Source organism: Rhyacophila brunnea, unplaced genomic scaffold (assembly GCF_057557595.1).
Source record: "Rhyacophila brunnea isolate RB1 unplaced genomic scaffold, BYU_Rbru_1.0 scaffold_1, whole genome shotgun sequence".
Classification (NCBI taxonomy): Eukaryota; Metazoa; Arthropoda; class Insecta; order Trichoptera; family Rhyacophilidae; genus Rhyacophila; species Rhyacophila brunnea.
The window spans coordinates 12,905,738-12,928,462 of NW_028232751.1; the positions used below are offsets into that span (position 1 = coordinate 12,905,738).

Below are 22,725 nucleotides of genomic sequence, written 5' to 3' on the forward strand. Positions count from 1 at the left end.
CCAGGTTAGAATCCTGGGTCTGACAAATATACATACTGTTTCTCAATTTGTGTTCTAGTCAGAGTATGGACCTAATAGGTTGAGCTAGTTTATGACATCCATTTCTCGTAAAAAAAAAAACCTCTACTCTGTGGAGGCCCACATGATCCTGTTAGGATCGGACATGGTCGGGGGGGTTGAGTTTTAACACTTTCACTTTGATTTACGCACTCCCGAAATCTTTTTAGTTTGAATCAAACATATTCTTTAAAAAAAAAATACATTTTCATATATATATCTTTTTCAAAATCGTGTTGCATGTGGCATAAACCATATTATTTAATGCCGGACTGAAAACCTGACAAATCGTTATAAATAATTGTTAAATTACATTTAATTTCATAGCTCTTATAACAACGATATTATCCAGATCAATTTTTCATTTACTGTTTTAGATTTATTCAGAGCCCCCCCCACCCGCCATAAAAAAGTTCATTAAAAAACCTTATACTAGAAAACAGTCATTAGCCATTTGACCGATGTATTAGGTTATTTCTCGATCTATACATGAAATAAATACTATTAACGCAATAATCTAAATGTCCGAAAAATAAAACTATCTTTCCAAAAGTCACAAATCGGTAAAAAAAAAAGATGTTAAACTAACATTAGAGCATATTTAAGCATATTGCTACAAATAATGCTATAAACGTATTACAGTGAGTAATCGAACAGCCCAAGTCAATGCGTATCATTATTATTATATCAATTTCATTATTACACCACTATGTGGCTAGGACGCCAACCCAATTTTTATGTCTAGCAAGACAGCTGGCTCCGCTAGTGCCACAATAAATCCCGCACCGAAGGGATAAGTATTCTTGGTTTCCATGGCAACCGGCGCCATCAACACAAGCCAAATGCGAACGAACTTTAGAGAGCAGGGCAGGGACGACGCTAATGAACGAAATTTGCAAAATATCTTTGTTTTTAGAACTTTGGAGGTTATGTCGCTCAAATGCGCTGAATAAAATTTGGCGATACGCCTTATTGTATCGTAAAATTCTTCTAGGGAATTATCCGAATTTGTAATTGTGGATATGGGTGGAAGAGGACTGGAGACTGGAGAGGAGCAGCCAGGGAAAGGAGCGTGTGGAGTACAATTGTAGAGGAGGCCAAATCCCGCCCCGGGATGTAGTGCCGAGAAAGAAGAAGAAGGATATGGGTGGAAAAACTACCCATAATGCAAAACAGTTTTCTAATTTGATATTTTTTTTAACCTGAATAATACATAAGATTTGAAGAATGCAACATTCTTTATTGTTTCATAATAGGTATTTCTACTCATATTTAATAATGAATGTTGGATTTTTACATTTTATGTTACGTAGGTAGGTACTAAATATATTAATTATTAATTGCATTAAAATAATTTAATAATTAAAATTTTGAAAAAGACGACTGCCATGGATCAAAGTTACCTAGTATTGATTTTAAATTACAATTGTGGCGAATATTCACGGAATTTTAAATAAAAGTTCAAATGTTTATTGGAAAATTTCCGCGTGATTAGGATTGATTAGGAATTGTATCGGATTACGATGCATGCGATTTCCTAATTGGTATAAATGTGTATTTTTATAAAAAGTACATAGTGTAAAAAAATTATTGAAAAAATATTGGAAACAAATAAGTGAAGTTTATCGTGGGTTCGATTGTATAACTGCCTAAAATGTTACTACCATTTCGGACCTGAAATTGTAAGAAATTTTAACTACTGTCTTCAGTATTCACTTATGATCGGCCCCGGTTCCACCAAACTATTCCGGATACCAGAATTGATCTATCAAAAATAGCCCTGCCCTGATGGTGGCCGACCTCCCTTAGGCCTTATGGTATGGCACGATAAGAACGACACTACAACTTTTTTAGAGTGGTTGAATATTGGTAGCCATATTAATATTCTGTATATTGGTGCATTGAAAAATGGCAGCCAATAACAAAATGGCGCCCAATTAGACAATTTATTTTTATTTTTTCTACCGTATCAAAGAAATTATTATAACAATAGTGCCAATTTTTATTATGTTAACTAATCTTTGTCTGTATGAAAATTATACTAGGTACATATTTCAAAATCATTATTACCTATTCACTTTTCACACACGACTCTTTTTTTACGAAATTTTGTAGATTTTTCGGTCCAGTTTGGATTAGATTTAGTTAAAAAATTTCACGTCAGCTGTGGATAAATAAATTATTTTAGTTTGTGTTTTCGATCGCCTTGTAGGAAGAATTCCACGAAATCTCGGCCACAAGCACGACATCTCGCATGGCAACACCGATTGAAGTCTCTGTCAGGTGGACGACATACAATTAATACAGTAGCATGTAGAGGCGACGATCTAAGATGTCATGCCAACGCGCCACAAACATTATATTATTATTATTACTATTCACATTTTCACCGATATCGCCCTTGCGAGGAACAAGCGCCTTTGCCAACATAACACTTCAAATAAATAATATATATAGTATACCTACCCACGATTCGATTGTCTATGGATATGTTTATCTATTAATAGGCTTCCGCTGATGGAAATCTTTCAGAAGTGGGACGAAAATAGAATCTGTAATTTCATTCAAGCCGTAAAGATTATTCAAATCGCCGTCAACCTTACCCTTTCTAATTATTTATTATTCGAAATGTGACTTAGTCGTTCATTTGTTTTAAATTTAAAATCTTATGTAAATAATGGCCCTCGATATTAAATTATCACAGAACACTGGGATACTTAATTGGGGGGTTGGTACTGAGAACCCAACAGACAGTTGTAGTAGGGGGCGGATTGGTGGCCAGGAAAATATCTAGTCAACCAGCCCATAATTTTATTATAAGCACTTACGAGGGTAGTCCCAGAAGTACCCGACCTAACAAAGAAAACACAAAAAATTTGGGAAAAAATATTTTTATTTCTCTACGTAGTCTCCTTTTAGGTCGATACACTTTTCCCAGCGGTGTTCAATAACTTCGATACCCTGTTTATAGTGAGAAACGTCGAGCTCCTCAAAATAGCCATCAACCGCAGACTCCACCTCTTCATTGTTGGCATATCTTTTACCACCGAGCCATTTTTTCAAGTTTGAAAACAGAAAATAATCCGAGGGGGCTAAATCTGGCGAATAGGGTGCGTGGGGAAGCAATTCGAACTTTAACTCATTGAGTTTGGCCATCGCGATAACGGATGTGTGAACTGATAAATTGTCCTGATGAAACGAAACTTTCTTTTTCGCCAAATACGGTTGTTTTTCCTTGATTTCAGCACTCAAACGCTGCAATAAGTTTGCATAATATACGCCGTTGATTGATTTTCCTTTCTGAAGATAATCAATAAAAATTACCCCACGCGCATCCCAAAAAACTGACGCCATGACCTTGCCTGCAGATGGAACTGCCTTCGCCTTCTTTGGAGCCGATTCTCCCCTTTCAGTCTATTGTTTTTACTGTTCTTTCATCTCAGGTGTGAATTGATGGACCCATGTTTCATTTATGGTTATGAATAGACCCAAAAACTCTGCTTTATTGCTGTGAAACTTCGCCGAACACTCGATTGAAACATCCTCACGATGCTGTTTTAGTTCTATTGTGAGTAATCGCGGCACCCACCTTGCGTCCAACTTTCTCGTGTCCAAATTTTCAGTCAATATGTGATGTACAGCATTTTTTGAAATGCCTACCATGTCTTCTAGCTCGCGCAATTTCAGTCGACGTTCATCCTATACCATTTTGTGGATCTTCGTCACCATTTCTGGCGTGGTCACCTCATTTGGTCGACCACTGCGATGCTCGTCTTGGCAGCTCGTACAGCCTCGTTTAAACTCAGCCACCCAATATGTTACTGTTGTAAACAAAGGACGTTTTTATTAGCTCGTATTCTTGTTGGTCCGGTCCGCGCGACGGGAATTGGGAAAAGTTTGAAGAGGCGCTTTCCAAAAAGCTTGACAGGACATCCAGAACCCGATTTCCGGACCTACACTCGGCCGCCTCACGACTGACTGCAGACATCACCGGATCAGCCGAAGCTTCACTCGGACGCTGCAAGCCCAAACCACCAAGCCAGTCGCCGTGGTGGACGCAGCATGTTTCTCGCCTGCGTGATCTTTTCAGAAAAGCGCGTAAGGCCCATCAACGTGCACGCCTGCGCAAGCAACCACCTGCCTCCATCGATCCCCTTGCAACCATGGCCAAATCCACTCGAACGGAATACAAGAAAGCGATCACTCAAGCCAAGAAAGACTACTGGCGTAATTTCGTCACCATTGAGGGAGGTTCGGACCCCTGGGGTCCTCCATATCGCGCACTGAGGCTGGGACTCAGACCGACGAGCCTCTTGTGCGGCATCGAGAAACCGGGTGGCGGATTCACCAGTACCGAGTCTGAAACGGCTGCGGTCCTACTCGAAGCCCTCATCCCCCTGGATGATGAATCCAGGGACGATGACGCCATGAGGATGGCCCGCTTTGAGGCTTCTCTTCCCATCGACACGGATCACTCATCGTTGCCTTCCGAACAGGAGATCAACCACATCGTGCGTTCGTTGATTGCTGGCAAGGCCCCGGGCCCGGACTGCATTGACAATTTACTTGTCAAACGCACATGGGCCATCGCCGCGCCAGAGATTACAGCCCTCTTCAGTGACTGCATCAGAAGCGGCACGTTCCCCGACTGCTGGAAGAGGGGCTTACTTAAGGTAATCCCCAAAGCTGGCAGCCGAGAACCGTCTAGCCCTAAAGCCTACCGCCCTCTAACACTTCTGCCCGCTCTGGGAAAAGTGCTGGAGAAGCTACTGTGCCACAGGATTGAAGCCCACCTGGAGACACACTCGCCGCTTTCCGATAAGCAATTTGGATTCAGAAGAGGCAAATCAACAGTCGACGCCATTAGGAACGTGATTGCCATTGCTGAAAATTCTCGCCGTAAATACGTCCTAGGAGTTTTCCTGGACATTGCAGGTGCGTTTGATAGTGCGTCCTGGCCTCTTATACTTCGAAAGCTCCGGCTGAAGAGACTACCAGGAAATTTGTTCGCGTCAATTCAAAGTTATTTCACGAATAGATCGATCGAGTTTCGTGTTGGATCAACAACAATAGAGAGGAAAACCAGCATGGGATGTCCCCAGGGCTCAGTCCTCGGGCCCCTTCTCTGGAACGTACTCTTCGACGATCTCCTTAGAATTCCGCTTCCAACCGACTGTACTGTCATTGCCTACGCAGACGATGCGCTGCTGCTGGTCGAGGCCGACAGCAGGGCGAAGATTGAGAGCACCGTTGGCGAAGCTTTAGCATCAATTGAGGCTTGGGGTAGATTAACTAGACTATCATTCGCACCTTCCAAGACAGAAGCCATTGTCCTTAAAGGACCGAGACGACTTAGCTGTTCGAGACTACCCACAGTCCGATTCGGTGACACGAGAGTGAAAGTGTCGAAGATCGTCACCTATCTAGGCGTCAAAATGGACACAATGTTAAATTTCCTACACCATGCCGAAACCCAAGTCCACAAGGCTGGGGTGGCCTTCCAGAGGATCGGCCGCATGGCTGGTGAAGGATGGGGCTTAAAAGTAAGGGCGCTCAAGATCGCCTACGGCGCCATTTTTATGGGAATAGCGGCTTATGGCGCCAGTGCCTGGTGCCCGCGCATTCCCAAGAGTGTCAAACTTAGAATCTCTCTTTTAAGAGGACAGCGCAGCGCGCTCCTGTCCATTACCAAGGCCTACCGTACGACATCAACCGACGCGCTCCCGGTCCTGGCCGGTATTCTCCCACTTGACCTGCACATTCAGGTCAGCGGCGCTTCAGTGTTGCTCCTCAAAGGTGAGGAGGCCGACGTTGGTGATTTTCATCTCGTCCCCCCCCCTCGACGAGCTGGCGAGGGATTAGCACTACTGAAGCGCAAAATTAGACTCATGTCGCTAGATGCGGCCATTAAGACCTGGCAGCGAAAGTGGGACGAATCCACCAAGGGCCGGCACACATACAGCTTTTTTCCAGACATTCAGTGGCGAATGGAGATAACCAAGTATTTGACTCCAGACCATTACACCAGTCAATTTGTGACTGGTCATGGTGGTTTCGCTGGCAGGCTCTTTGAGCTTGGACTTGTAAGCCATCCGACATGTCCATGCGGATGGGAGGTACAGGATGCCAATCACATCCTATGGGAGTGTCTGAGTATGTGCTCCGAACGGGAGGAAATGCTCAGGTCGGTCCAACCAGCTGTTGGACCCATCGGCCCGTCCGACCTGGTTGCTACTAAGGCCAACTATCTTGCATTCAAAAAATTTGCGGCGTCTTACTACGGGCGTGAAGATCTCTTCACATAAATTTTGCTGCCTGTATGATTAGCTTCGTTCTTTGTTATATTAAAATAGTAGCTTCTTTTTCTTTAAAGTAAATCCCATGTGCTTTTTCTCTCCCTGGCACTTTGCATTAGAGTAAACTCAGTAAACTCAGTCAGAGCTCACTTTGAGCATAGCAACCTAAGTCTTGGACATCTTCTCCCAGGACACTCCCAGGCCAATTTTTAGATGCTTCACATCACCAATTGATGGGTCCCGTGATACTCTCGATTAAGACCGAGGGTGGTACGGGGCGGGTTTTGGTGGAGGGAATTTAACTTCAATATGTCCGGTGGTTGTTTGTCCAGTACAAATTTTTCAATCGATTTTTAACTAACTTTCCGACTAGCTAGACATTTGAAACTTTTAGAATATATCAGAACACGATGCCAATGCATTCTTTTAATACTTTTAGCCATCTTTAAGCAGAATTGAATTCATTTTCAGTTAATTCTATTTTGTATGGAAAGTTATTTCAGAAAAATCCGTAAAAAGTAAAAGACTATTATTGGTTGCTAAGGGGGTGGTCCTAGCAACTAAATTATTAATATATACGTGCGTTACTATGGAAATCAAAATGAAATGTCAAAATGATATTTCAGTATTCTATATTTTGTTTGTTTGTTTTTTATTTACTTCATATCAAGTACAAGTTTGAGCATATTGAGCATAATAATTCAACAGAAAATTTAAAAACGTTGTACTTATATAAAAAGTTATTTTTATCTTGTAATTATTTGTTTATGTAATCATTTATTGATCTAATGCTCTGACGGACATACGACCCGAGGTTCGCGAATTGACCCGTCAGTAGTCAATGAAAATATTGCCATGGCGCGGCGGTCGATCGGTCATTTGAATGTGAATTCTATTTGGCTCGATGACTGTAGCTGATTGATTAAACCCACGAACCAAACATGCGAGTCGCAAACTTGACTGATAAGTGATAATGATAACACAAAATAAAGATTGTTCATCTTAAATAGGTTGTTATTGTATTTTCGACCATGTCCGATCCTAAAATAGGATCATATGGGCCTCCACAGAGTAGAGGTTTGTATTAACAGATTTTGTTTTTTACGAGAAATGGATGTCAGCCACTTGCTCAACCTATTAGGCCCATACCCTGACTAACACACAAATTGATACTTGCCAAATTGCCAAATGCCAAAATGCCAAATGAAAAATTACTTGCCAGACCCAGGATTCGAACCTGAGACCCACGGCGTGATAGTCCAACGCTTAAGCCGCACGGCCACGGTGTGTGTGTGGGGTGGTATTGTATGGATGTAGTATTTATTATTAGGAACATATTATTAATATTAAAATTAATGTCGTAAATGAAATCATTGATTCTAGGAAAAGATGCTTGATTTTAAATGTTACTCGGCTCATCTGTCCATCGGCGCCTTTATTATATAAGTAGATCACAAAATGTTATACCTGCGTCACTATTTTGTCAATGACTTTTTTGAATACGCTGTCAATTAATGATTCGCTATCGCAATTCTCAATATTGTAGCAAATTATTAATTTTGTATGGACCCTCTTCACTTCACGATATTACATAACATTATTTATATACGACGGGTGTATCGTTTAAACAAGTGTTTCTCAACCGGTGGTCCATGGACCACTGGTAAGTAGTCCGCAGGAAAATTAGAATAAAATCTTAAAACTCCATGTTTGTGCATTGTGTGTTTAGTCTTAAAAGAGATTAATGGTTTTACGTGACGAAATCAATCACGATTACACGTTACCATAGTTTTTATTTCTGCGTTAGTGGTCCGCAAAATGTTTCTCATATTTTCAACGGTTCGCAGATGTAAACGACTTGAGAAACACTGTTTTAAATAATATAAAAATTTAAACACCAAATCTATATTAATTCAACTTCATTTAACATACAATTGGTGCTATGGGTTGCAGGAGGTGCGGGGGGGGGGGGGGGTAACAATCTAAGATTGGAATAGTTTGTTAATTTCCAATAAACATGATGTGCTGGATGATCTGTTTTACATCGACTACCTATGACGAATTACTTACTAATAAATAGGTAAACTCTGGACCAGTTAGTTACCTTGAAAAGACTGATTTTTTTGTATATTTGTATCAAGTACATAATTTGGAACGCCGCAGAAACTACCTTTACATATCTTTCAAAGATACATTTTTCCATTATGTGTCTTTTCATGTGTTTGAAATTACATGCGCCCCTCGACTTTCGTACACTCTACTTTCGTACAATTCGCTATTTCATACGTTTCTGTATATATCCCATAAATGAATTTGCTACATATTTAAATCCTGTGTAAATAATTAATTATTTCTTGTTTCAGTATAATAAAAATGGGCTTCTTTTCTGTTTTTGTTTGTATTCATTTGTAATATAATCCATGTAATCATGCACTTGTATGGGTTTCAATCGCGACATTACATATACCAGCTCACGAACGTAAGATCAATAAGACTGAGAAAATATTGTCCGGAAACTTATTACAATTTGAGAAAACTTTGCGAATATATTTCGTTACATAATGACGCGCCGGCTTCGTAACTGAGGGTAGTTAGGTCTCTCTTTTTAATCGAAATATACGGACTACTCAATTAATACCCTGCAATTGGCCTGCATGCCTCCGAACTATTAATTTATTAGATTTTTTGTTGTTGCTAATATCGTAGCGAGGATGCTAAGATAAACGAGATATTTTGGCATACTTTTGTTATTATAGAGTTCGGTTAATTGAAAAAAAATCACTTACCCCTTTTTATCATAGTTAACTCGATGTGTTAAAATAATATTATTACATTCAACTAGTTATATTAAAATCATAACCAAATTGATATCAATGCAAAACTTGTATTTGTATACAGCGGCGGCTCCTCTAACACCATGCACGTGCGCTGCACTGCTTTTTCCTAAACATCACTCAATGTGCAACAATGCTATTCATAAGTCATCACTCGTTTATCGCAATTTAATCCGTGTAAATTTATACCAAAAGCATGTACTCAGAAATCGAGCGCTCGTGGTCAACGCACAAATATGGATCTTAGTTTCCCTATCATATTACATTGGGTAATAACAGATCAACCCGATACGTGAAACTAATAAACATGTCATAAAAACACAAGATTTTATTGCTTTCTGGGACGCCGACCAGTTCACAAAATTCGACACAGAAAAAACAACAATAGGATTACGCGGAAAAATGTAGTAACTGAGATTTAGCAGGATTGATAAAAAATAGATTTTTTTTATTTAAATCTCATATAAATTCATTGGAAATAGGCTGATATTGAATACAAATTGACTATCAACATAAATATTATGGTTACGATCCTTAAATCGTATATATTTGCAAATATTTTAATATAATTTATAAAAAAATAATATCTGAGTTACCATGTTCTTTTAGCAAGTGAGTGAACATGATGTCATATGCTTAACAATACTTGACTCGCGCTAAGTTTTATTGCCGACGCAATTTTTTAGACTTTATTTTATTTTGTAGACGAAGGGTCTGGCGCCTTGTCGTCAACAATTTTATATCCTGCGTCGAAAAATACGTATTCAAAACAAACTATAGTTATATTGTATATATTATTTTTTTTTATTTTTTCTTGAAAAATCATTGCAGTTCACTGTTCAGCTTAGTTTCTGCTAAAATTTCTATCTGAGATCGTGAAGAAAAAAATTCCATCAGCCCCACAAACGAGGTGGAATTTTAACATTAAAACTGTTTTACATATATTACGAACCACTTAAGGGGTGTATGGAAGCAATATTAAACAGTGAAAATGATAGCAATACAATAAATCAAGCAGATATGCTTCTGCGGTATCTCACAGATGAACATTTTATGTTTTGGCTATCATTTTTTCGGCGGATAATGCCTCATTGTGACATTTTATTTAAACAATTACAATCTCGAAACTTACACTCCGTATTGATAAAACGTTTTATTTGTGATTTTGAAGTGTCTGTTAATAATGTTAAAAGTTCCGAGCCTCCCAGTAAAAGAATAAAATTTAACAATATAGAAATGTGTAAAGATGTGTGTGATTTAATATTAGTCCAAATGAAAGATAGGCTAGAATATAATAAACATTTACTAGCGGCGAAACTTTTTTATTGTGAACATTTTGAAGGATACAGGGTTAATTTTCCTGAGAATGATTTTAAAATTACCCTGGAATCATATGACTTTTTGGATATATTTAAACTTAAACACGAATTATCAGTAATTTACAATAGGGACGATTTTAAAAACGCGGATGGTGCTATAGCTATTTTACAATTGTTTTATAATATAATATAATAATTTAATGACATCATTTTCCCAATGTACTAAACTTTTAAAAATCATTTATACAATTCCGATGACATCTGTGGAAAGTGAAAGGTGTTTTTCAACCCTTAAAAGAATTAAATCGTTTTTAAGAAATACCATGAACGAGGACAGACTTAATTGTCTATCTGTGTTAAGCATCGAGAAAAAACTTTTACAATCAGTTCCAGACTTTAATGAAAAAGTGATTGAGGTGTTCGCTAAGCAGAAACAACACCGAATTGATCTTCTTTTTAAATAAGGTAAGAAAGTTTTTAGTGCACCCCCTATGAAAGCAATTTTGGTCACTGGCCGCCACTGTTTGTATACCTGCTGCTGGTACGTGTATACTGTATATGGAGTTTAAATAAATAAATAAATAAAGGACTAAGCGCAAAATAATCATTCGAAGGAAAACACGAAAACACACAAGTATTCTTTATTTAAAAAAAAAAAAAAACATAAAATGCATAAATAATATCGATGTTGCTAAGCCAAAAGAGCGTTAGAGATAATTTGCATCTATATATACAAGAGAGCAAAGGGAAATAATAATTTTATTGGAAAAAAGTTTTCACTAACGCCCAAGCAAAGTTATAATACATTTTTAAAAATATTGCTTACGCCTCTTTTGCATGGCAACTTCAATAAAATGTAAACCATTGTTAAACAGCCAGTAGAGTAAAATTATTTGAGCCTATTGACATAATCATAATGTAAAAAAACAAAAGGAAAATACACATATCTTTATATTTATGAAAACATACATACGAGTAGGTAAGTAGATCCTACCTAATCTTACTTTGTGGTATACATATTTTATACATTTTTTTTCAGACATGTACTGTTATTTGTGATGTTGGCGTTAGCGTTTAGAACAATACGTCATCCTTGAATTTTATGGCGTTTGTGCGTTTGGTTAATAATTCAACTTTTATTTTAAAGATTTTTTTAGATAATATCACTAATACATATACTTACGAGATTTTTTTCGGGTTTTTTTTTTATAAATTGTGGTCATACATCACAATATAACTATGTATTCTCGTTATTATTATGTATAGTTTTATTGATGTATTTTATTCGTGTATTGCATTGAAGTATACCTACCTATTTGTTCTATAAATACTATATAAAGTTTGCAAAGTAATAAGGGCATAAAGGTCTTATTGGCGATAATGGGTTATATATGGATTAGGTTAGTTTAGTTTAGATTCTAAACTAACCTATCTAAACTTTAGAATGTAGTCTTCAGCGTCCCAAAAGTTCCGTTTAATAGTTTCAACTATTTTTTGGTAAGGTAGTTAGCGAAAGAAATATTATGAAACGAGCAAACATATTGTAATTAATTATTAATTTATTAAAAAAAATAATGTTGCAAAAATTTTCATTACGCCCTTTTTCACTTAACACTCTCGCTATGGGTTTAGAAATATGTGAAAAAAATGGATATTTTAAGAACTTCGCATTTTGTAGCTGTCCACGTGCACGTAGAGAATATTTTACCAAATAGTTATAATACATTATTTAGACTATTCCAGTGATACTTTGATCCACACTCATTTATCACCAATTTTGTAATATACCCTTGAATGTACTTAAAGTTTTCCTTCTTAATGGTACATAATAATAAGAGTACATACCAAGGCATCCAATTAACTGGGAAAAAATACTATCCGGATAGCGTTTTTTACGAATTACTGACCAGTTTACCGGTTTAAACCGTCATAATTAAAAAAAAAAAAAAGATAGGAAAAAATTTCAGTCAGTTAATTGTAAGATAGTAAGGAAATTTAGTAGGTATTTAAAAAAAATGTCATGCCGAACTGCGTTGTTGTTGGTATATCTTTTCACATAATTCTATTTTTTTCGTTACAAAAACCTACTAAGAATTCGGTCGGGTAACCGTGTAACATTGTCCAGTTTTCGGTTAGTTTATAAACTCACGGTTACCCAGTTAATCGGTTTCGCTACCCTAGTACACATTAAACCTGTCACCACTCCCCCAATCCTAAAAAGGACATCCACCAATCAAATGTGGAATATATTCTCCAAAGCCGTTTCTTATAAGAGGGTGTAGTCCTAAAAATGTGATCATTTTTCTTGTTGACGAAAATTTTGATTTTTGATTATTGCATTGTACAATTATTTACAGTTACATCTATCCCACCATGGATGAATTGTCCAATCAGCTGAACTATGTCCTGGGCCACTTCAACATCAAGTCTTTCATTGGCTTCGGAGTGGGAGCTGGTGCCAACATTCTGGCACGATTCGCGCTAACTCACCCTGAAAAAGTAAGTACCATTTCAGAAGATGTTTGATCATTTTGTCCAAATGTTCTTACTTATATTTTCTACTACATTTTTATTTTCCGAACGGTAATGTTTTATTCTCTAAAACCGTGTTATGTAGGTGTAAAACGGAACATTTAATTTGGGCCTCATCTTTATGGAACCAAGTTTTCCAAAAGTAGGTGTTGAGTTTGTAAGAGTTTAAAGAATATTGAATGATACAGCCCCAATATTAGTTTCTCTTCTGTCTTGATATTTTATTATTAGTTAAGTATATTAAAAAAACTTTATACGATAAATAGTTGTTTACCATTTGACCGATTCATTAAGCTCTTGCTCAATTGAAAAATAAAATGAATATTTTTACCACAACAATCTAAATGTCCGAAAAATAAAACTATACTCGCAAAAGTGACAAATCAGCGAAAAAAATCTGGTCAAAACAGTGGCGAAGGGTGGAGGTAGGCTGTTAAGATCAGCCATAAATAGTGCATACTAAACTTTGTCAGTCACACATAATATTTCTTTGCATTGAAATAAGACTACAATTTACAGATGGTGTTGGTTAGTTTTCAAAATTTAATTAAACCCTGCGAAAACCTAGCCATTATAGATAATAGTCAAAAAATACTCGTCTATCTATAGAATATCTAAAATTATGCAATTAAACCATACATAATTTTAGTTATTTTATAAATAAAATAATATGTTTTGTCTATTATAATTTGGATTAGGCAGATCTTAATAAATTTAGAAAAATGAACCAACAATATGTGTAATATGCATTTTTAATCCAACGAAAACAAATAAGTATGAATGAAAAAGTGTGCACAATTTTGTCGCATCGCCCAAAGTATATCAAAACTATTATGGTTTGGTTAGGCAGGGTCTCATTGATTTTCAAAAATTAACCATCAACATCTATAAAATTGTAGAATTAATTCAATAAAAACAAATACGTATGACTAACAAAGTTTAAACTGCACTATTTATGGCGGATCGTAACAGCCTACTTCCACCCTTCGCTACTGGGTCAAATGACATTAGAACGAAAGTCCACCCTAAAGCTAAAGTATTGTACTGCCATCCTAACATATTACAGCAATGGCGAGGGGTGAAGGTAGGCGGTTAAGATTAATAAGATAAGAGAATTAATAGTGCACACTAGAGTCAGTCATACGTATTTGTTTTCATTGCACTAAGACTACAAATTATAGAAAGTGTTGGTTAGTTTTTAAAATTCAATTAAATCAAACTAATTCATCAAACATCAACTTTCAAAAATACTATTTCTTGATTGAATGTTACATTGTTTTTGTTTTTTTCCAGGTGGATGTTCTCTGTCTCATCAATTGTGTTTCTACACAGGCAGGATGGATCGAATGGGGATATCAGAAGATGAACGCTCGTCATCTGCGATCAAAGGGAATGACCCAAGGAGTTCTCGACTACCTCATGTGGCATCATTTTGGACGGGTAACTTAAGCTATTTTCGTTACCCTATCAGTAAAATGTTCAAGAAAACACGTCTTCTTCTCTCAATTTATTTCGGTATTGTGTTGGAAAATGGTTGTAGATGCCACAGTTTTTTTTTTACCTTATGCCATTAGGAAAATTTGTTCTACCATAAGAAAAATCTCTGATATATCGATAGTGTTATGACAAATTCATTTCAGCTCGGCGCAAATTCGTCGGTACAGTCTCAAACTAGCAATCGACGGTAACATGTAAATTGTACGTAAATCATTTCACCGTGAGCTTTCTTATCGGAATTATCGGAAAGAGATGTCGTATACTATAAATATTATGGTCTCTAATCTCATTAGATTCAATATGAAAATTAATTCAATTTTCATAGCTGATTTTTAAAAAATTCATGAATTACATGAATTTTATGTCAGTACTATACGACCCAAAGAGGTTGGACGGTCTTTAATATACAGCCATGTATTTCCGATACAACATTTCACAATGAATTGTGATACTGTGAACTGCGTACGTACAAGTTGCCGGACACGACAATCGACACCTCCTACGTATAAGGTTGGAACTGCAAAATGATAACTTTTCAGTAATACGATTTCAATAAATTTTAATGACACCACACCACAACGTTAATTTGAATGATAGGATCGTATTTTTTTAATTATGATTATAACATATTTAACATAAATTAAAATCGAATCCAAAATATGCAAACGTTATTAATGTTATTAATATGTAGTAAAAAAATCAAAATTGGATAGAACAAACAAACAATAAACTTTGTATTTTATATAATACTAATTTAGAAACCTTCGCAGGTGTGCGCACAACAACTGACAAAAGTTTCATCCCAATCGGATGAATGGTATAGGAACGCATACGAATAGAAGAAGAAGATGATTTTCTAATTCAGAAATCTTTGTGGGCATGCGCACGACAACTCACCAAAGTTTCATTTTAATCAGATGAACAGTATAGGAACGCATACGAATAGAAGAAGAAGAAGATGGTTGTACTAATTCAGAAACCTTCACGGCTGTGCGCACAACAACTGGTCAAAATTTTATTGCAATCGGATGAATGGTATAAGAACGCATACGAATAAAAGAAGATAGAATAGAAGAAAAAGAAGAAGAAAATAGTTGTACCAATTCAGAAACCATTGCGGGCGTGAGCACAACACTTGATCAAAATTTCATTGCAATCGGATGAATGGTATAGGAACGCATACGAATAGAGCTATAATATGTCTACCTAATTTTACTGAGCTCCTAGGGCCGTATGTATTTTTTTTTCCGACCATGTCCAAACCTAATAGGATCATATGGACCTCCACAGGGTAGAGGAAGAGGATAGAATAGAAGAAGAAGAAGAAGATGGTTGTAATAATTCAGAAACCTTCGCGGGTGTTGGCACAATTACTGACGAAAGTTTAATTGCAATCGGATGAATGGAATAGAAACGCATACGAATAGAAGAATAAAGAATAGAAGAAGAAGAAGAAGATAGTTGTACTAATTCAGAAACCTTTGCGGGTGTTACGACAACAACTGACGAAGGTTTTATCGCAATCGGATGAATGGTATAAGAACCATACGAATAAAAGAAGATATAATGAAGAAGAAGAAGAAGAAGAAGAAGATGGTTGCACTAATTCAGAAACCTTCGCGGGTGTTACGACAACAATTGACGAAGGTTTTATCGCAATCGGTGAATGGTATAGGGACCATACGCATAAAAGAAGATAAAATGAAGAAGAAGAAGAAGATGGTTGTACTAAATCAGAAACCTTTTGCGGGTGTTACCACAATAACTGACGAAGTTTTCATCGCAATCGGATGTATGGTATAGGAACAATACGAATAAAAGAAGATATAATGAAGAAGAAGAAGAAGATGGTTTTTCTAATTCAGTAACCTTCGCGGGCGTGTGCACAACAACTGGTCAAAATTTCATCGCAATCGGATGAATGGTATAAGAACGCATACGAATAGAAGAGGATAGAATAGATGAAGAAGAAGAAGATGGTTGTGCTAATTCAGAAACCTTTGCGGGTGTTACCACAATAACTGACAAAGGTTTCATCGCAATCGGATGTATGTTATAGGAACCATATGAATAAAAGAAGATATAATGCAGAAGAAGAAGAAGAAGAAGAAGATGGTTTTTCTAATTTAGAAACCTTTGTGGGTGTGCGTACAATAACTGACGAAAGTTTCGTTGCAATCGGATGAATGGTATAGGAACCATACGATTAAAAGAAAATAAAATGAAGATGATGAAGATGATGATTTTTCTAATTCAGAAACCTTCACGGGTGTGCATACAACCACTTACCAAAATTTCATCGCAATCGGATGAATGGTATAGAAACTCATACGGGACAGAGAGACAGACATTCATTTTTATATATAAGATATAGCCTATACTCTTCGCGCAAGTGAAAGCAATAAGTTGACAAAGTTTTATCGCAATCGGATGAACGGTATGGCAGCGCATAAAACACGAACAAACAAACAAATATTGTTTTTTATATTATAGATACATACAATTTGATAACTGTGTTAATATCATCAGAAAATTGTCGAGCGCTCCGGTTCCTAAACTTTTCCATTTCGAGCGCTGGATTAATAATAAAATAGCTCACTATATTTCTTAATTTAATACGATATATATTGTGTAATTTATTAGATTAACCGAAAAAAAAAATCCTTTAATCGTTGCCCATTTTTTGAATAATAAAATGCCTAATTCTTGTCAAATTTGGGAACACAGAAATTATAAATATAATTTCTTATCGTAAATATTTCACTAAGTATAATATGTTAACAACGATTTTTCTAATGGTTTTATAAATGCGTTTAAAAATTAATACATCTAAAAAATCTTCACCACTGCATATGGATGTACTGAAATATGACTATATTCTAAAACATTAGATCGAGAGGTTTAAAAAAATTCTATTTTATGTAATAAAAATACTTTATATAAAGTATAGTAAGGCTTCAAAATTATATAAATATAATATAGATTATCTACAACGTCTAAGGAATGTCCAGGATTATGCTCTGAAAATACCATAAAACCTCCATTTTTACCTACGTGTCGCACGTCATGAGAAATTGATTGCTGCACATTCAATTGAAATGACAATCTAAATAAATTTTGTGAATTAAAAAATGAAACCCCGATTATATATATTTTGTCGGTATCAAAGGCCACCTCTGGAAAGTTTTTGTATATCTCCAAACTCTATAGTTTATACCAGTGTTTCCCAAACTTTTCCTGCGATGGAACACTTCGCAAATCCTAAAATTTTAACCAAACACCTTGTTTGTTTTGTAGGTAAATAAACATTTTAAATTCAAAATTCAATAAAAAAAAAATGAAATATCGATAAACCAATAATTATTTATTTAGTAATAATTTTTAAACATAACACATAAAAATATAAGTGAATTAAGTTCTTAAGGCTATACTTTAGCTGAGGCACGGTTTAAAATGATCGTGACTAAGCGACGTACAGATTGTGCAAACAACGCGTGACGAACAAAACATAATTTGTCGTAAAAATTCAACATGCGTCCATTTTATGTTATATTTATTGTTATTTAAGTAATAAGCATGCTCTTAAGAAAGTCAAACATATTTGAATTTGTATAACATAAAATTAGAGGTACTTGCTCAACTAATTAGAAAATTTTTAACCTAAAAAAGAAATACATAATAGTAATAAAATATCATCAATTTGTTTAGTCTAGTATTCACTTATTAACTTATGTTTTAACGTATATTTGTCTTAAAGTGATACATCAGTGAAACGGCAAATAATTTTCAACTGTAGGCGCGACGAAATTTTGGACTCGCTCGCATTCTGAGAGAGAACGTCGAGCTGGAAACATGTCACTTTGTTTCGTGGTGGCGACGGGCGTATGAATTCTTAAATCGTGTAAAGATGACTAAAAACGTTACCCATTTACTTTAAAAAGAAAACATGTCAATGAATATATTATTATTGTTACTAATAGAACAATAAACAGAACATAAAATGGACGTATGTTGGATTTATATGACAAATTATATTTCGTTTGGCATGCGTCATTTGCACCCGCGACCCGCAATCCGCGCATCGCCTAGCCACGATCTTTTTAGACCGTGCCTCAACTGAGGTACAACCTTAATAAGGTTAAAAAAAAACTAATAATTTAAGAAATACATATTAGTAATAAAATAAAATATAAAAATATTTGTCGGAAGTTGGATTCGAACCCACGCCAACAGAACTTCAATTTAAAATTACTGCAGCCTTAGACCGCTCAGCCATTGTGCTTGTTACGATGCTGTGAAAAATTGTAATAAAATAGTAATGGTAACATTTTTGCGTTACACTCGAATTTGTGCATACAATTTTAATATCATGGCGAGCAGTAAAACATAGACATGATAAAAAGTTACCTTTGTTTCAATATTATTAACTCTGTGGTATTTCAGGGGACAGAGGAACGTAACCATGACCTAGTACAAGTTTACAAGTCCTATTTCTCGCGCCATGTAAATCCTTCAAATCTGGCCTTGTTAATGGACGCGTACGTGCGACGTACGGACCTGAACATCACCCGCGGAGAAGGAGACCCAGCTGGCAGGCGTGTGCGTGATGCCCCTTGCTCCACGCTCCGCATGCCCGTCATCAACATCACCGGCTCCCTGAGCCCCCACGTTGATGACACTGTCACTTTGAATGGTCGCCTTGACCCTACAAACTCTACATGGATGAAGGTATTGATTAATTTTTATATTCAATCTATTTAAACCAAATCATTTAATTGAGTTGGGAACATAATGGTGTCAATCTCCGTTAGCCTCAACATCACCTCAATGGATAATCATCATCAAGGGACATGGGTACCAAATGTGCAAAACAAGACTAACAGAAGCTTTGTGATAACAACTACCTACTACTATATATGCTGTAGATCAGCGCTGTCCAACTTCTTTTAGACCGTGGGCCATTTTTTCTTTAGCAAACATTTCGGGGCCAAAGAGGATAGGTAAATGAAACGTCAGTCAATTCAAAAGTTATTTTTTATACAAAAAAAATCAAAACTAAAAACAATAATATTATTAAGTTATTTAATTTTTTTTTGTAAAAATTTTTATTCATCATAAATTAATTACGTTTACAAAACAAAGATTATACTTATATGTACTTATTAGTTATTTAATGGGAGCATTGTGACCTTAGTTGTTGAGCAACAATTTCTTTTATGTCAATATCAACATTTATTCTAGCAAGTCAAATTATATTTTCAAGCGTGGAGTCCTACAAGCTGTTTCTATATTTTGATTTTATGTATTTCATGTCAGAGAAGGCACGCTCGCAGATATATGTACTTCCGAACATAGAAATGATTTGAAGTCTAAAATCTCTCATTTTTGGGTATTTTTCTATATTCAAAAGTTGCTCCACTAGATGCAATAAATGGGTCAGCCTGAAGGTCGCATAATTCCAATTGATATTTAGGATCAACCGAGCTAATATCGATATTGAATTGATCACTGAATAAATTAATACTCAGCATAAGGTCATCGAATTGAGAAAATCTTGTATTAAAATCTTTAATCAGGGTATCTAATTTAGGTAAAAAAAAATCGAAATTCACTTCTATTTTACATTCGTTCAATTCTTCATAGAATTCTTTGCAAGATTCAAAATGAAATAAATTATTTTCCTGCAAATTTAACTTCAACAATTTTAGTTTGTTTCTAAATCCAAAAACATGTTTATAAAGGTAACCCACATTTTGATCTAATCGAATTATTTGATTACGCAGTAGGTATGTTTCTTTGTTTTGAAAAAGTATTTTTAATATCTAGTATTGTAATGAAATTTTTTCATATTTTAATGTGTGATGGGTAATAATTCTCTCCTCAATGTTTGAAAAATTTGCTGTACAGTTCGGCATTGGCAGGCCGCCAGTTGGACGCTGCTGTAGATTGATAAAAAGCATTCCCACAAACAATCTATAAAAGAATATGTAATAATAATATGCATTTATTGTGCAATTTTATGGCAAATTTTACGTACATATTATTAGAATATTGAAGAGCTACTATTCTGTAATGCCACCCATCATATTAGTTTTTCTAGAGATAATATAATATATCTATAACCATAAACTTTATGAATATATGGAAAATAGTGAGTATTTTTATTCCCAACATCCCTACAAGCGAAATTACCACACATCACTGGCAGCAACCATACCTCTGACCATTTTACTCAAAGAGAGGGTTTCGAAGAATGGGTAAGGCGTGCATGGAAAATCTATTTAGCGCAATGTGAAATGAACATGGTCAGTTATAGAAATCCACTGAATTTCTCTGTTCCGAATACTCTATCTGGTAATTTTACTGTAATCTCAATCAACCAAAGATGTTGAAAAAAACCTTCTGCTAGAGATGGAGCCTAAACATATGAAAAGAACCTCTCGAGCCACTAATTCTCATTCAAACTCAGATTACAAAAATTACACTAACATTAAACTGGAACTTGTTTCAGTAATTTTTATAGGTGAACTACAGAAGGCTCCATCTGTAAAAATATATAAATTATCTATAAAACAATATTATTTTTAATAACTATTTCTTTTTATTCAACGAATAAGACAAGAGTTGAAAATGTTACATTCTATATATTTAATATACGTAATTTGAAAACATTTCATGCATATACACACTAGAAGAAATCATTCTGTAGAAAAAAATACAGCTCCCGAAGGATCTTGAACCTGTATCTGCTGGATTCGCGCCAGTATGCTTTTCCAATTATGCTACGGGTATCTTACCAAATTCCAACGATTTAATTGAGGAATTCGATAAGCATTTCATGTAACAACTACTAGTTTAAATCGTCGTAACTTAGTAAGATGCCCGTAGCTTAATTGGAAAAGCATACTGGTGTGAATCCAGCAGATACAAGTTCAAGTTCCGTCGGGTGTCGACAGTGTCATATTTTTTTTCTTTTTACAGAATGATATATTTCCAAATTATGTATATTAAACAATTATTAAAAATTCTGTATCATTACAGATTTCTGATTGCGGCATGGTGCTTGAAGAACAACCCGGAAAGGTTTCTGAAGCTTTTCGATTATTCTTGCAAGGGGAGGGTTATGGTAAGTCAAAGTGAATAGATATAAGCACTTAAAAATTACTATATGCCGCCATTTAAATAAATACTAATCATTGATTTCAGGTTATACCATTGACAACATTAAAATTAGACAATGAAACATGTTACTTTATTTTTATTAACACTTTTGTGCGCTGAGTACTTGTAATATTTTGCCTGAAATGTGGTAATTTAAAATTTAAACTACAAATGTCGATGTGATATACTTATTACAGTTAATTTTTTTTTTAATGTAAGCCTACCGCATTACTTACATTGTAAGAATGTTTTGACGTATCAACACGCCTCTTGTAGAATCTTACATAACTGAAAACATTTGAATAGTTATAAATATAAAATACTTAGGCATTCGATATTGCAATTATTCTTGAAAAGAACCTGACAGTTTTCGCATAAAATTATAATATGTAACTATATCAAAAAGGCAACACTGGTTGTCTAGTAGTATGGGTAGTTCGTAAATAAATACTGGCAATTATTGGTAATTAATATCGAGTGATTTATATCACAGATATATTTATATATAGTTGAGCTATGGTATATTAATCTCACAGAAAACTTCTGGTAGGCTTAGTACATAATTATGTACCATTATATGAAAATTATATTTAAATGGTATTTACTAGTATTCTGTTTTGTTTATAGTGTACAATCTACATATTGATTTTTATTATTAGATTACTTTTAAAGCCCTCAGAAACACATTGAATTAATTTACAACTTAAATTAGCCAGATATTTTTAAATAATATATATTTTTACCTTCCTGTCATTTTCTAAAGACATAATAATAAATTATATTATTATGTAATAAATTCTCAAGATGTACTGTTTTATGATTTAGTATAAATCATATAACATTGTGATAAATACGATTTAAATATTGCATCTATTTTGCTTATGTTTTTTTTATATTTCAATAACCATAAAAATAAGTAAGCATTTTGGTATTCCAAAATATTGTTGCAGTAATTTGACAGTTGTATTTTTCATACAATTGTGTATGTAGGCATATCTACGCGTGTAAGGGTGGGTCAAAATATTTATT

At 35.2% G+C, this 22,725-nt stretch overlaps 1 protein-coding gene across 8 annotated transcripts in view; it reads left to right on the forward strand.

Annotated features, from left to right (window-relative positions):
• MESK2 (misexpression suppressor of KSR 2) overlaps window positions 1-22,725 on the forward strand; it is a 345,381-nt gene that overhangs the window by 305,497 nt on the left and 17,159 nt on the right. For all 8 annotated transcript variants that reach the window (XR_015069751.1, XR_015069755.1, XR_015069756.1 and 5 more), the window contains 4 exons: window positions 12,864-13,005; window positions 14,332-14,478; window positions 18,979-19,263; window positions 21,577-21,661. Coding sequence is in view for 3 of the 8 variants with exons in the window: in XM_085941397.1 (XP_085797523.1) it covers window positions 12,864-13,005; window positions 14,332-14,478; window positions 18,979-19,263; window positions 21,577-21,661 (659 nt within the window). In the remaining 5 variants the exon portion in view is untranslated. The remainder of the gene's footprint in view (window positions 1-12,863; window positions 13,006-14,331; window positions 14,479-18,978; window positions 19,264-21,576; window positions 21,662-22,725) is intronic.